A 13,985-nucleotide genomic window follows, 5' to 3' on the forward strand; every position below is an offset into this window, starting at 1 on the left:
GAAGAGCTGAAGCCCTACATATTATGCACAGGCTGCCTTTCAGGGGAGATAGACACAACAGGAAGTTTAGCTAGGTTGCACTATTTCTGGACTGATGGGCTGACTGTCCACACTTGTATATATCCTGTAATATGATCAGCGTGTCTAGATCTAAAGCAACACTGTCCAAATGTATCAAGATAGTTCTGATTGCAATCAAAAGAGATACGAGATTGTACATTTCTGTCACTGTGAATGCTGCAGTCTTTTCACATCTTCATTTCAATGCTTTGAATGTAAGGTGTGCCAGAGAGAAGTCACACTTAGAAATGTGCAAACGGATAAACACCTCACCGCAGCAGCATCCTTTACATCAACTCCAATCTGTGCTGTGAAAAGAAACAGCTTCAAGATGCTGCATACAGCCTTTAGATTTCACTGGATAGATCACATCAGAAGCCTTTCAAACGGAATGTGTGCAAGCTCATTTTAAATTGACCTATAAGATGAGGAAATGACTGTTTCCTCTGAAAATGTTTGTGATAGTATGTCTTTGGACCTTGTGCAATATAAAGCTAAATATCCGTGGGATATTTTGATCCGAACACTCCTAGCATTCCCACCATTAATCGGTTGTTCTTATCATTTCAATCCATCCCATCGCTGTTTAACTGAGTGGCCTCCGTCTGACTAATGAGCAGCAGAAGGCCCCAGTGTGTGTAGACAGAGGAGGAGAGAGGCCTCCTCACACTAGGGTGTCTGTTTGCACTGAACTCCTGGCAGTTTGTCTCCAGTTTGTTTTCCCATGGGAAAGTGCCCGAGCTCCGAGCTGCTGCCCTGACCTTGGAGAGGGAGCTGGGGAGCAGTGCATCAACCTGGGCAGATGTTCAGGTTCATATCCCAGCATGCCCCTGCCTGCCATTACCCTGCCCCCGAGGGTACAAACAGAAAGTGTGATGTGCTTCCACTGCAGCACCATGTCATTTAGGGTTGCAACTAACAATTATTTAAATGTAAATGTAATTTATTTATTTGATTAATAATTTCGTTTTTTGGTCTAAATGGGTGAAAAATGTGAGATAAGTGTTCTCCAAACCCCAAGATGACGTCCTCAAATATCTTGTTTAAGTCCACTACTGAAATATATTCTGTTTACTGTCAGAGAGAAGTAAAGTAACCAAAGAAATGTGTTTACATGTGCAGTATTCTCAGAATTATAACAAAGTGTTGTATGTGTGAAGCTCAGGGGAATCGTAATAAACAAATATATGTTTTTACATCCACAACTCTGTTTGGTTTTGAGAGAATATAATGCCTTGTTTACAGTAAACTTCAGAATATGGGTCATGCCGGAGATTGTGGTTTTAGTTTATATTCCGTTGTTTTATAACTCTGCCCCCAAAATTGAAGACAGAATCTGTCTTCACACTACGACTCTATGGCCTTCTTGTATCCTCTATAAAGGGTTTGGTGTAATATTTAACAGCCAAATGAAGCTCAGAATGACAAGAATGTGAGGTCAAAGAAAAGATAAAGAAGTGGCGTCTTTGTCGCCGACTGAGAGTACATGTGCTGGTGATTTGACAGCCAAGAACAAACCAAAAGCTGGAAAATTCATTGTGTATCATGTCCAATCTTCCGTAGTGTGCTGTCGAGAGCCAGCTGAAACAGGTGGCAAAATGAATATCCCACATTGTATTTGATTGTGTGTGGCTTGAAGTCTCACACTGTGTAAGAATACCTCTTTGTTGTTACATTCCTGAGAAGTTTATTTAGCTTACAAGGTCACAAAAGGATCAAGCTGGTATTTTTGGATTTAATAATTGACCTGTGTAAATGCTGCTAAGTGCTACTGCTCGTTAAAGAGCAAGCACATTGCAGGTTGACTCATTCAAAATGCTTTCAGAGTCGTGGCAATTAAAAACACAACAGAGCACTATGTACACTTTGCTCCTCATACTTGGTGCTCCGATTGAAATCAAACATTCTGGGAGTCTTATGAAAGCCTTTCTTGTCTTTGTCATGGCTGGTCTGTGAAGAATAACAGTCGCTGCTGGGACTTAAAAGAGATGCTCCCCCCAAAATGGCTGGTTTTCTGTACTTCTAACTAGTTTTTGCACAATCATAGTAATATGAGAAAGAATAATGCACATTCCCAACTGGTGCTTTTTTCCGTCGGGACTTGTGCCTCTGCATGTCTAGACAAGACATGTGCATACCTGTCAGCAGGAACACAATTCACTGCCACTGATAAATATTTGGATAATAAAGTTGAATTACCAAAAATGAAATGATGATTGTGAATAACACATTTGTGTTCATGATGCTTATTATGTTACACACAGCCGGTATTAAAAAGAAAGAAAAGAAAGAAGTGCAGTACAGTGTTAGATTTACTGTCTGTCTCCAATATATTAAGTAGATGAGAAGGTTTTTTAGGAAGTGCTTACTAGAGATTATTCCTTATATATTTACAAATATAATCTGTTATATCTGTATTTTTTTTGGAAGTCTGATAAACCCACTGTATCTCACATAATTAAAAAAATTAAGATGAGATCTGGAGATACTCTAATCTGTGGTATTTTAAGAGCTGGATTGAAAACAAAAAGTAAACTGTTCCTCACAAGCCCTTGAAGTATGCCAGCATATAATGCTTAAAAAACAAGTACAGTTAAAATATTACTTTGGGCCTAGCTTGTGATTATTTTAATGATTGATTTGCAAACAATAAAGAACTATTTTATTAAATCAAACAATGTTTTAGTCTTTATAATACCAAAGAATAAGGAAAATTGCTCATTACACGAGTTAACCTGCACATTAGAGAAGTATAAACCACCGAGGGCATTTGTACTCGACTACATCCACTTAATTAATCTTTTTAAGTAGCCTGCAAATAAAACAAGAAACTCTTTTGTGTCATCTAATGGCGGCTGTGCTTATTTGAATATAATCATGTTTTAAGCATGCTATGGGTAGATTCAGAAGTTAGCAGTGATGCCTCCTACGTGTGTATCAGCAGGTAGCATAGTGTCGAGCTAAGTGTCCAACCACCACTTCTGCTTCTTCACTTCTTTACGATGCATAATATGGGTCACATTTTCAACAGAAACAAACATACTGTCCTACAGTTTATACTTTATTTATGATCATTTGTAGTTTTCACTAGAGAAAATATAAACCCCAGGCTTGAACCCATAAATGATGGATTATGTGTGTGTGTATCACCTCCTTGGACAACGGCATGAAAAAAAAGAAATCAAGCATGATGTGAACATTAATATATTATATCTAAAGTGGTTATAATAATGTTTCGGTGTATGAATGAATCTGTCTGCATATGGCCGTAAATGTGTGTTGTCAGTATGGGGCTGCTGAATATGAATTGATGAAGCGTGTAGAAGAACATATCTGCGAGGGGAAGTGTGGATTGTGTGACTGTAATGCCTGGACCAAGGTAGTGCCCGAGTGTGAGTACAGGGAAAATTAGATGTCCCATAAAAACACCCACAAACGACCCCCCACTAAGTAGCTGAACAAATACAGTGGATCCAGACACTGCCCCAGGGAAACTTCACCCACACACACAACAGTTCAATCACTCCATCACCATCCGCCAGCTCACCCACAGGTCGCTCACCCCCGCACTGACCCTCTCCCAAACACTGACAGTGATGAGGTGACACCCAGGATAACCCGCAGACCCTAAGCCCTCCTGGACACCAGCTTTAAGCTCTAAAAAGGTCTCATTGGCGCCCCACTTATCATTGTTGTCATGGCTCCTCAAAACCTCATGAGGAGTCCCATTCGTGTATCTCCTAGGGCTGTACCAAATAGTTTGCAAAAGGTTCATTCATTAGAAATACTAATCAACTTTTTTTTGCATGTCTATTCACTCTTTAAACCCAATATTTCTGCACAGTAGAAGATAAAAGGCTACACTAATATTATTAGCATACTATTATACTATTTGTAGTATTAGATTCCAGTGGTGGCTGTGTGGGATTGTTTCTGACTCGTGTGATCAAAATGTGTTGATAAAAGATCCAAAATTCTCAACATGTTTTTATCCAACGAAATACTCTGCTTCAATCCATAGTCGTTGGTGTCTAGCCTTTTAAAAACCACATTTTCACTGCGGTCATAAAACGGTTTGCTCTCCCACTTGCAGCACACAAAGGGAGGGTACATGTATTAACGGGGTGGTCTAGCAACAATCTAACAGCAGCATAAATGGCATTTATATAACCAGACTAACTCATTTAATCCGATGAAACACTTCATTTAAATGGAGGATTTCGTTCGAGGAATTCTTTTTTAGGGTTATGACGTTTGACGACAGGCATTCAAAAGCTTCATTTGAAAACCTCAATGGAAGCTTTGAATGTAAGACATTCTGTACAGCCCTAGCATCTCCAGGAGAAGATTGATAGCACCTGAACACCCGAATCCACCCGCAGGCATATGCTATGCCCACAGAAGGTTCCTGAATAGCCAGCAACCCTCCAGACCACACCCAAAACCTGCCAGCCAGACACTGCGTGTGCTAATTAACCCCAATTAATCATTTTTTTGACATGTTCATTAAATTAAGCCATGTATTGAAGTTGCTGAGGTTCTACAAAAAATTACTTTTAAAAGTATGTTTTGGTGTCTGTTTATCTTCGGTAGACATATTTGGGCTGTTGTATTAACATGATCACAGGTTGAACTTTTTAAATTGCAATCCTAAAACAAATCTTTCCAGTTCTGTATCCCTCTTCAGCAGTGGAGCAGAGAGACTGTAGTCTGTTATTTCCTCCAGCACTCAGCAGGATGTCTGCTAGTATACAGTTTGCTGTGTCATGGGAAGACATAGCCAGACATCATCTTCACTACCAACATAGATGAAGTGATGTGGATTTGTCGTGAGGGTGCAACATTAGTGGAGCCTTAATAATAATAATAATAATAATACATTTTATTTGTAAAGCGCCTTTCATAGCTAAAAACAATCTCAAGGCGCCTTGGTGGAGAGCTTGTCTGCCTGGCTGGGCAAAGTCCTGCGGGAGCTCTCAGCGACCAGCAGGTGCATAAAAGGCCCACTGTGGGCTGCAGATGGTGCATGGCCTGGGTTGGAGGAGGGAGAAGGGGATGGAGATGGACAGGCTCACAAAGACTGCCTCCACCCACCCCCATCGCCCATCGACCCATATGATTCCACCTCTAAAGAAGAATCCCCAGTTGTTTGGCTGGAGGCAGGGAGGTCTGTGTACAGCTGGGTTACAGCATCAAGGTCCGACCCTCAGGGAGAGACAGAATTTACTCTTAATGGAAAACGAATATACCCTGTGACCTCAGCTTTGGTCTTTCCCCATGTGGTAATTTCTGTTTCCCTTAACTCTCAGCTTCTTTTCCCTTTGTGCTGCTGACTGTCTCATGTTTTGCTTCTCACTTCTGCTTACTGGCTGCTGTCAGAGTTCAGAACACAGCTACAGAGTGAGGCCTGTCGGGTCTATTGCTGAACATTTAAGGCTGGTCAGAAATGAAGGCACAGACACAACTTTTGCACAGTTTTGCTCACCTCCTGACATCATGTAACCTCAGGCATTAAAGGTTGTGATATCCGCATAAATGTGTTCAAATTCAAATAAAAACTACTAATATGACATTGCAAATCCATCCACGGTTAGCAAGAACCTCTTAAAAGTCGGTCAGTGAGTCCTCGGTAAAGCCCTTATGGCCTAATTGTTTAATAAAAGGTAGTAGCTATATGTAATTGCATGCATTATGGGGATGGAGGCGCAGTCGTGTTTGCTTTTAGCAGTAAGGCTGTGGCACATCAGTGAGGTGGGACAGAATAATTGAAAGCTCTTTTTATCTGTAGCTGGCTGTTCAGCTCCTCACATAGGTCTCTAATTATCGTGTCACCCAGAGATAATTCCGAAGACAAGATCGTTCACATACACAGGCATGCGCACACACACTAATTTGCAGCTGCTGAATCAATATGTGTCTGAAGGTGAAGTCTTATCAATAATGTAGTCTTTACATGTATCCTTACGTTTCCTGGTTAAATGGATACTGTTTGCTATATTTAATAGACGACAGAGAGAAAGAGAAAGGTAACGTGGAGTTGTGTGCAAGCATGTGTGTAAGTGTGTGCGTGTGTGTGTGTGTGTGTGTGTGTGTGTGTGTGTGTGTGTGTGTGTGTGTGTGTGTGTGTGGGCATGGAAATGTCTTGGTCTGTGTGAGTGATTCAGCAACCTTGAGGGGTAAAGTGCCTTTATTCAGGCTTTGTGCGTGATCTAAAAGGCATGCATAAAATGTAGGCCTCCAGTGGGAGCATGAGTCTGGTTGATGATGTATACTATGATTTGGCACATGATGTGTGCTGCTGAATGAGTATTCTCCTCTACTTCCATGTTTTTGGGCAACAGTATCTACCAGTATATATTTTATATTGTATCATAAGAGGCAGATGCAGATGGGAGGCTGTGCTCACATTCATTGACAGGAGCAGAGATTACATTCATAGTCTCATTGCAGAATAGTAGCACCCACTCTTGGCTGGTTAATGCAGGGCTGTAATTTTGCAGCCAATTGGCTTCAGTAGTAAAGCAGAGCACACAAATTATATTCAGGTCTGAGCTAACCATGTCACGCACTTTTGATTACAGCTTTATTGATTCAGCTGCTTCAGCATGTTCCAATTTTACCTTTCTCATGGAACTAAAATGTCTCCCTCTGGACGAATTCTAATACATTTGTTGAGCTCTTAATTGGAAACATCTGCAAAACCAAATACATTCCCATGAGCCTCCTCTCTACTTTGTGTTTAAGGCTAATTAGCCAATGTTAGTAGGCTAACATGCTAAAATAAGATAGTGAACATACAAAACTTTGTATCCGCTAAACGATAGCACGTTAGCATCGACATTGTTGCCATGCATTAAGCTTAGATTACCACTGTGTCGTAATACAGCCTCAGCTGTTGACTCTTGCTCTGTAGGCTATGTGACCAAATGGCTGGATTCTGCTGCTTCACATATCACTATCACATTACATTGTGACACAAAGTTGTTACATTTATGTGTAAAAATACATATTTCAGTGCAGATATATAACTCGGGCATCATATATAACTTTAAAAAAAAAAAGACTCATAATCATCAAGCTTAGAAAGATAAATCCTATGAAATTGCTAAATAGGCCTATGTGTGTGTATATATATATATTATTCCGAACTATTTAGTGGCATAGAAATACTCCCACCCTCTGTACAAAAAGCAGCTCAAATCTCTCTTTAAAAAAATAAAATCCATTTGGTAGTTATCTTCTTTTGTCTGCAACTGCTCTTTCAACAAAAATAAAAGCTGTTCTAACACTTTGGAAACATTCATACAAATCTAAAGCCATTACTGTGCCACTCCCAGTGTGATCGATATTGGAAATACTGAGATATTACACTGCTAGTAGCACTCAAACCTTCGTGGCCCAAGACTCTGGTGTAATCTTAGACCAGTGTTTGATGAAGTGGCGCGCTGCCCACTGCTCTGTCACAGAGATGTATTGATTTGTCTTTCAATCCTATGGCCTCATGCTTTAAGTATACATAATAGACGGTGCTCAGATCTTAAAAATATTATAATAACTATGTCATCTGTGTGTTCAAAGTGTACATATATCATCAGCTCCTGTTCCTCCACCTTGCAGATTTGTCCAAGAATCGACTCACAGAAATCCCCCCAGAAGTGTGTCTGTTCGCCCCCCTCGAATCGCTCAACCTCTACCACAACTGCATCAAGTGCATCCCAGAAGCCATTATCAATCTGCAGATGCTGACTTATCTTGACATCAGGTGAATCATTGCTAACACTACTTTCAGTTTGGTTCCCGTGTCTCATTATATATCATTAACAAAAGTGTGTTCTGTTTTTATAACTCTTAAAAAGTGCTTGTTCCCCTTTAGGTACAGGGCAAACATGCTTTCATGAAAGAGAGGCATTTCCTCTTTAGCTGACACTCAATTCCCAGTGACCAGATACCCACTGTTACATGGTTCTCTATACTTTTTAAAAATGTAGGTCAATGTTTTATCTCTCCCTACAGCCGAAATCTCCTGTCAGTTTTGCCAAAATACTTATTCAGCCTCCCTCTCAAAGTTCTGCTTGTGAGCAACAACAAACTCGTGTCCATCCCCGAGGAGATCGGCAAGGCCAAAGAGTTGATGGAACTGGTGAGCAGTGTGTATGTGTCGGTGCAAATGAAGTTGTGTATATTGTGCTGGCGGAGCGATCCCATTTCCTACACTTTGTCTCCCCTTGCAGGACGTGAGCTGTAATGAGATCCAGGTGCTGCCAGCTCAGGTGGGGAGGCTTCATGCATTGCGAGAACTCAACATCAGGAAGAATTGTCTTCACATGCTGCCTGAGGGTCAGTCCAGCACACCATATTCATCCATTCATTCATCATGTTACCATTGGTGCACCTTAATGAATAACATGTATCAAGCAATGCTGTTATACAACGAACAATTCTTAGATGTAACAACAAACCATGCAGCCTCTGATTTATAATTTCCAAAGTTAAAAGGCTAAAGTTTAAGGTGTTGCCATGACTGGGAGCACCTTTGCTGGTCAACTGTGTTTTAGATTTTAGGGTGATGCCATACTCTGATTAGATCTAATCCACCTTCACAACAAAGAATACAATGTGTTCTGCATTGTATGTTGGAAGCAGCGCATCACATTTAACAAAGGTTTTTCTCTGTTCTGTACTTGCAGAGTTGGCTGATCTGCCTCTCATCCGACTTGACTTTTCTTGCAATAAGATCACAGAGATTCCTCCAGTTTACAGGAAACTCAGGCAGTTGCAGCACATCATCCTAGATAACAATCCTATGCAATCTCCACCAGCACAGGTAAATTCATTCATTGCACTTGGTACAATTGCACCATCTAGTGGATGAATGAGCATTTTTATCTTTCTAGTGGTTGACAACCCTGACTCGAGAGACACCTTGTTTACATTTGTATGTTTCAGATATGTCTCAAGGGCAAAGTGCACATATTAAAGTACCTGAACATCCAGGCGTGTAGGATGGACAAGAAACCGGACACGCTGGACCTTCCCTCTCTCGGCAAACGTTGCCTTCCACAGCCTCTTACAGATAGGTACTGACACATGTATTGTTATTGTTTCATCATGACAATGTTGACAACGATTCTTTTCATTATGGATTAATATGCAGATTATTTTCTATTGTCTATAAAATGTCAGAAAATAGTGGAAAATGTCCATCCCAGTTTCTCAAAGTCATTAAATGTCTTGTTTTGTTAGTCCAAAACCAAAGATATTCAGTTGAATATGATATAAAACAGAGAAATGCAGGACATCTACATTTTTAAGAGGCTGAAAACCACATTTTCTGCCATTTTTACATGAAATATTACTTTAACGATTAATCGATAAACTAAATATTTTTTTCTGTTGATTGTCGAATCGATTAGTCGACTAATCGTTGCAGCTCTAACAGAATGCACTTTCTTTTGTATAAATTCTGTTTATTAACATTATTTGCATCTACACATTCTCCCTTGACGATAGTTTATGCATTATGTTATACTATTCATAGATTTTATGGTTGATGTTACAAAAATACAGCCCTAATGAGCAGTTTGTTTTGTTTTTCCAGCATGGAAGATTTTTATCCTAGTAAGAACCACGGGCCTGACTCTGGAATTGGTAGTGACAATGGTGACAAGAGGCTGTCTACTACTGAGGTCAGAGTACAAACACTGAAGATTAACTGATGGCATTTCCAACGCATGCTTATCATGTTATCGGGTTTTACTTACCAGAATGCAATATTTGGATATACATAAATGTCAAAGTACACCTTGAGAGATTATCGTTCAGATACATTGCTGCTATCTAGCAAGTATTAGTTAAACATTTTTTTACATATAAATCTTACAAATGGGAAAACTCTCAGGCAATCACAAGCAGACTCTCCAGACAAAGCAACAGCCTTTCTAGGGGGAAAGTCAGCCTTGCAATCAATGAAAAAAGTAGGCGTGCACAACAATCACATCCAAAAAAGCCAAAGCAGGCAACAAACTGGCTGAGGATCATAAGAAAAAGCGGGCAGACCAGATAGGTATGGCAACTATGCAGCAGACAATCTGTCAAGAATTTAAAGTAAATGGGCACTGGGTAGACATGGGAGGCATGTGGTTGATCGGGCGTGACAGGCTGAGATGGGAAGTTCTCTGAGTGTAAGTTGTGGACAGAGACCGACAGAAGAGACTGATCCAAAATCCACAACTTGAAAACACATGTAATTCCCCTCTGTCCCAGAAACGATTAACCCTCCCTGCTGCTGCTGAGCAAAAACATTGCATGAGAAGCAAACATATACTATTATTCTTGTGAGAGCAGAATAACATTAGAGACTTCATCTAGTCAACAATGCGTTCTGTCAAATTCATGAAATAGGAACAAACACTAGATCTCACTCCTCGTTCTTTTCTTCTCCCGCAGCCTTCGGACGACGACACAGTCAGCCTGCACTCTCAGGTTTCAGAGACAGCCCGTGCTGATGCCCTCTCACTCCTCTCCAAAATGGATTCTTGCAAAGGTTACCAAAAATAAGTATCACATATTCCCTTTGAAAGCAATAACAGAGACACGGGGTGGTGGAATGAAGTGCCTAACATTTGACAGTTTATTTGATGACCGCGGATGCTTCCTCCCTCTATCAGATCAGGATCTCTATGACTTTATAGACCCCAACCCGGACGAGGATCCTGCTCTGTCAGAGTGTAACGGGCAGCAGAGCAGTCACGTGTCTTGTATAAAGGTATGAATCAATCAAGTCATCCATCAAAAAGGTGTTTACGAACGTAACGGAAAGGTATAAAGAGGAGATACATTTTTGTCTAATGGTTCCTGACGTTTTTGTCTGTGTATGTCTGTGTTTCAGGAACTTGAAAAAGTTCTTAACCTGTCTCACCAAAGTAAAGATAAAGACGGCTGGAAAGAGGAGTCAGGGTGAGTTCATTATCTGATACATGTTTGTAAAACTCACCTTGTCTTAGTCATTATACAATGCACGCAAATACAGTACTTTTTGGGCAAAAATTGCAAAAAGAGTTCTGAGTAAGAAAGGAGTTTTTTGATTAAGACTTCCCAGCGATCATGAGTCTCATGAAGTTTACAGGAACAACAAAGAACATATGATTATGTAATTCTGTCCTTTGAAATAGTCAAACCTAAATGTGTTTCACAAAAATATTTATTTTCTTAAGTTACCTCGGGACAAGACCCGTCTTGGGCCAATTGAGGAATCTAATATCCACTACTCAAGAAACAAAAGTGCCTGATGTATAATGAACAAAATATATATAAAGTGGTGGAACAATATGAATAGGATCATCATACTGGGAGGGTAAAGGGAAGAATGTATCACTCCCTTTTCCATCTATCCATCCATCCATCCATCGTCTACCGCTTATCCGGGGTCGGGTCGCGGAGGCAGCAGCTCCAGTAAGGAACGCCAATCTTCCCTTCTCCGGGCCACATCCTCCAGCTCCGAGGCGTTCCCAGGCCAGTGAGGAGATATAATCTCTCCACCGAGTCCTGGGTCTTCCCCGGGGTCTCCTCCCAGCTGGATGTGCCTGGAACACCTCCCTAGGGAGGCGCCCAGGTGGCATCCTTACTAGATGCCCAAACCACCTCAACTGGCTCCTTTCAACGTAAAGGAGCAGCGGCTCTATTCCGAATCTCTCACGGATGGCTGAGCTTCTCACCCTATCTCTAAGGGAGACACCAGCCACCCGTCTGAGAAAACCCATTTTGGCCGCTTGTACCCGTGATCTCGTTCTTTCGGTCATGACCCAGCCTTCATGACCATAGGTGAGGGTAGGAACCGGTAGATTGTGAGCTTTGCCTTCTGGCTCAGTTCTCTTTTCGTCACAATGGTGCGGTAAAGTGACTGCAGTACCACCCCCGCTGCTCCGATTCTCCGGCCAATCTCTCGCTCCATCGTCCCCTCACTCGCGAACAAGACCCCGAGGTACTTGAACTCCTTCACTTGGGGCAAGGGCTCATTCCCTACCCGGAGTAGGCAATCCACCGGTTTCCTGCTGAGAGCCATGGCCTCCGAACTGCAACCCCTCTTCTCCACGACTACGCCTTGATATCCTGTCCATGAAAATCACGAACAGGATTGGTGATAAAGCGCAGCCCTGGCGGAGGCCAACATTCAATGGAAACGAGTCTGACTTACTGCCGAGTATCCGGACACAACTCTCGCTTTGGGCGTACAGGGATTGGATGGCCCTGAAGTGATCCCCTCACCCCATACTCCCGCAGCACCTACCACAGTATCACCTGGGGGACCCAGTCATACGCCTTCTTCAGATCCACAAAACACATGTAGACCGGATGGGCGTACTCCCAGGCCCCTTCCAGGATCCTTGCGAGAGTGAAACGTTGGTCTGTTGTTCCACGACCAGGACGGAAACCGCATTGTTACTCTTCAATCAGAGGTTCGATTACCGGCCGAACCCTCCTTTCCAGTACCTTGGAGTAGACTTTACCAGGGAGGCTGACCCCTGGCTTTGCCACTGTGGAGTTGTTTGACTACCTCAGTGACTTCAGTTAGGGAAATTGACGATCCCCCATCAGTTTCCAGCTCTGCCTCTACCATAGATGGTGTGTTAGTCGGATTCAGGAGTTCCTCAAAGTGCTCATTCCACCGCCCGATAAGCTGATAAAGTCAGCAGGGTCCCACCCTTGCTGTACAAAGCTTGGATGGTTCCCCGCTTCCCCCTCCTGAGGTGCCGGATGGTTTTCCAGAAGCACCTTGATGCCGACCGAAAGTCCTTCTCCATAGCTTCTCCTACACCCGCTGCTTTATCTCTGCCACGGCAGAGGCTGCCGCCCTTCTAGACCTTCGGTACCCTGCAACTGTTTCCGGAGTCCTCCCGGATAACATAACCCGGAAGGACTCCTTCAGTCGGACAGCTTCCCTGAGTTTGAGGGTTACCGCCCCTTGAGGCACCTAAGACCACAGCTCATCACCGCAGCTTCAGCAATAGAGGTTTAGAACATCGCCCACTCAGGTTCAATGCCCCCAACCTCCACAGGGATGTCTGAAAAGTGAGTTGAAGATCTCCAGGACAGGGGCTTCCTCCAGATGTTCCCAGTTCACCCGCACTATCCGTTTGGGCTTACCAGGTCTGTCCAGAGTCTTCTCCCACCCCTTAATCCAACTCACCACCACATGGTGATCAGTCGACAGCTCCGCCCCTCTATTCACCCGAGTGTCCAAAACATGCGGCCTCAGATCAGATGACACGATTACAAAATGGATCATTGACCTTTGGCCTAGGGTGCTCTGGTACCACGTACACTTATGAGCAGCCTTATGTTCGAACATGTTGTTTGTTATGGCCATTCCATGACTAGCACAGAAGTCCAACAACAAACGACCGTTCGGGTTTAGATCAGGGAGGACGTTCCTCCCAATCGAGCCTCTCCACGTGTCTCCATCGTTTCCCACGTGTGCGTTGAAGTCTCCCAGCAAGACTACGGAGTGCCCTACAGGAGCCCCCTGCAGGGCTCCATTCAGGGTCTCCAAGAAGGCCGAATACTCCGAACTGCGGTTTGGGGCATAGGCACAAACAACAGTCAGTGTTTTCCCCCCCACAACCCGAAGGCGACCCTCTCTCCAACTCCAACGTAGCGGTGCTCAGCCGGGAGCTTGTGAGTATCCCCACACCCGCCCGACGCCTCACACCTTGGGCAACTCTGGAGAAGAACTCCCTTTCTTCCCTTTTCTGTGTAATGGATTTAAGGAAATGCAATATCGGTTACGACACAGGCAACACAGAAGACCTGTGACCGCAGCAGATCCCCTCTGTGTACAGTGTCAGCTGGTACTTAAACACATTGTTTTTGGGACTGTTCTAAAGTACAATTATGAAATACATAATACATTTAAAGATCCTGTGCAG

General features: G+C 42.8%; 1 protein-coding gene across 3 annotated transcripts in view; it reads left to right on the top strand.

Moving 5' to 3' along the window:
• The window catches only part of lrch2 (leucine-rich repeats and calponin homology (CH) domain containing 2), a 31,245-nt gene that overhangs the window by 4,357 nt on the left and 12,903 nt on the right, over window positions 1-13,985 (top strand). For 2 of the 3 annotated variants that reach the window (XM_029448899.1, XM_029448897.1), the window contains exons 2-10: window positions 7,678-7,822; window positions 8,074-8,200; window positions 8,292-8,397; window positions 8,748-8,884; window positions 9,007-9,137; window positions 9,659-9,746; window positions 10,507-10,603; window positions 10,728-10,825; window positions 10,949-11,016. In XM_029448899.1, the coding sequence (XP_029304759.1) occupies window positions 7,800-7,822; window positions 8,074-8,200; window positions 8,292-8,397; window positions 8,748-8,884; window positions 9,007-9,137; window positions 9,659-9,746; window positions 10,507-10,603; window positions 10,728-10,825; window positions 10,949-11,016 (875 nt within the window). In that variant the 5' untranslated portion in view covers window positions 7,678-7,799. The remainder of the gene's footprint in view (window positions 1-7,677; window positions 7,823-8,073; window positions 8,201-8,291; window positions 8,398-8,747; window positions 8,885-9,006; window positions 9,138-9,658; window positions 9,747-10,506; window positions 10,604-10,727; window positions 10,826-10,948; window positions 11,017-13,985) is intronic. The other variant, XM_029448898.1, reaches the window with a different exon arrangement.

Source organism: Cottoperca gobio, chromosome 14 (assembly GCF_900634415.1).
Source record: "Cottoperca gobio chromosome 14, fCotGob3.1, whole genome shotgun sequence".
In the NCBI taxonomy this organism is placed as follows: Eukaryota; Metazoa; Chordata; class Actinopteri; order Perciformes; family Bovichtidae; genus Cottoperca; species Cottoperca gobio.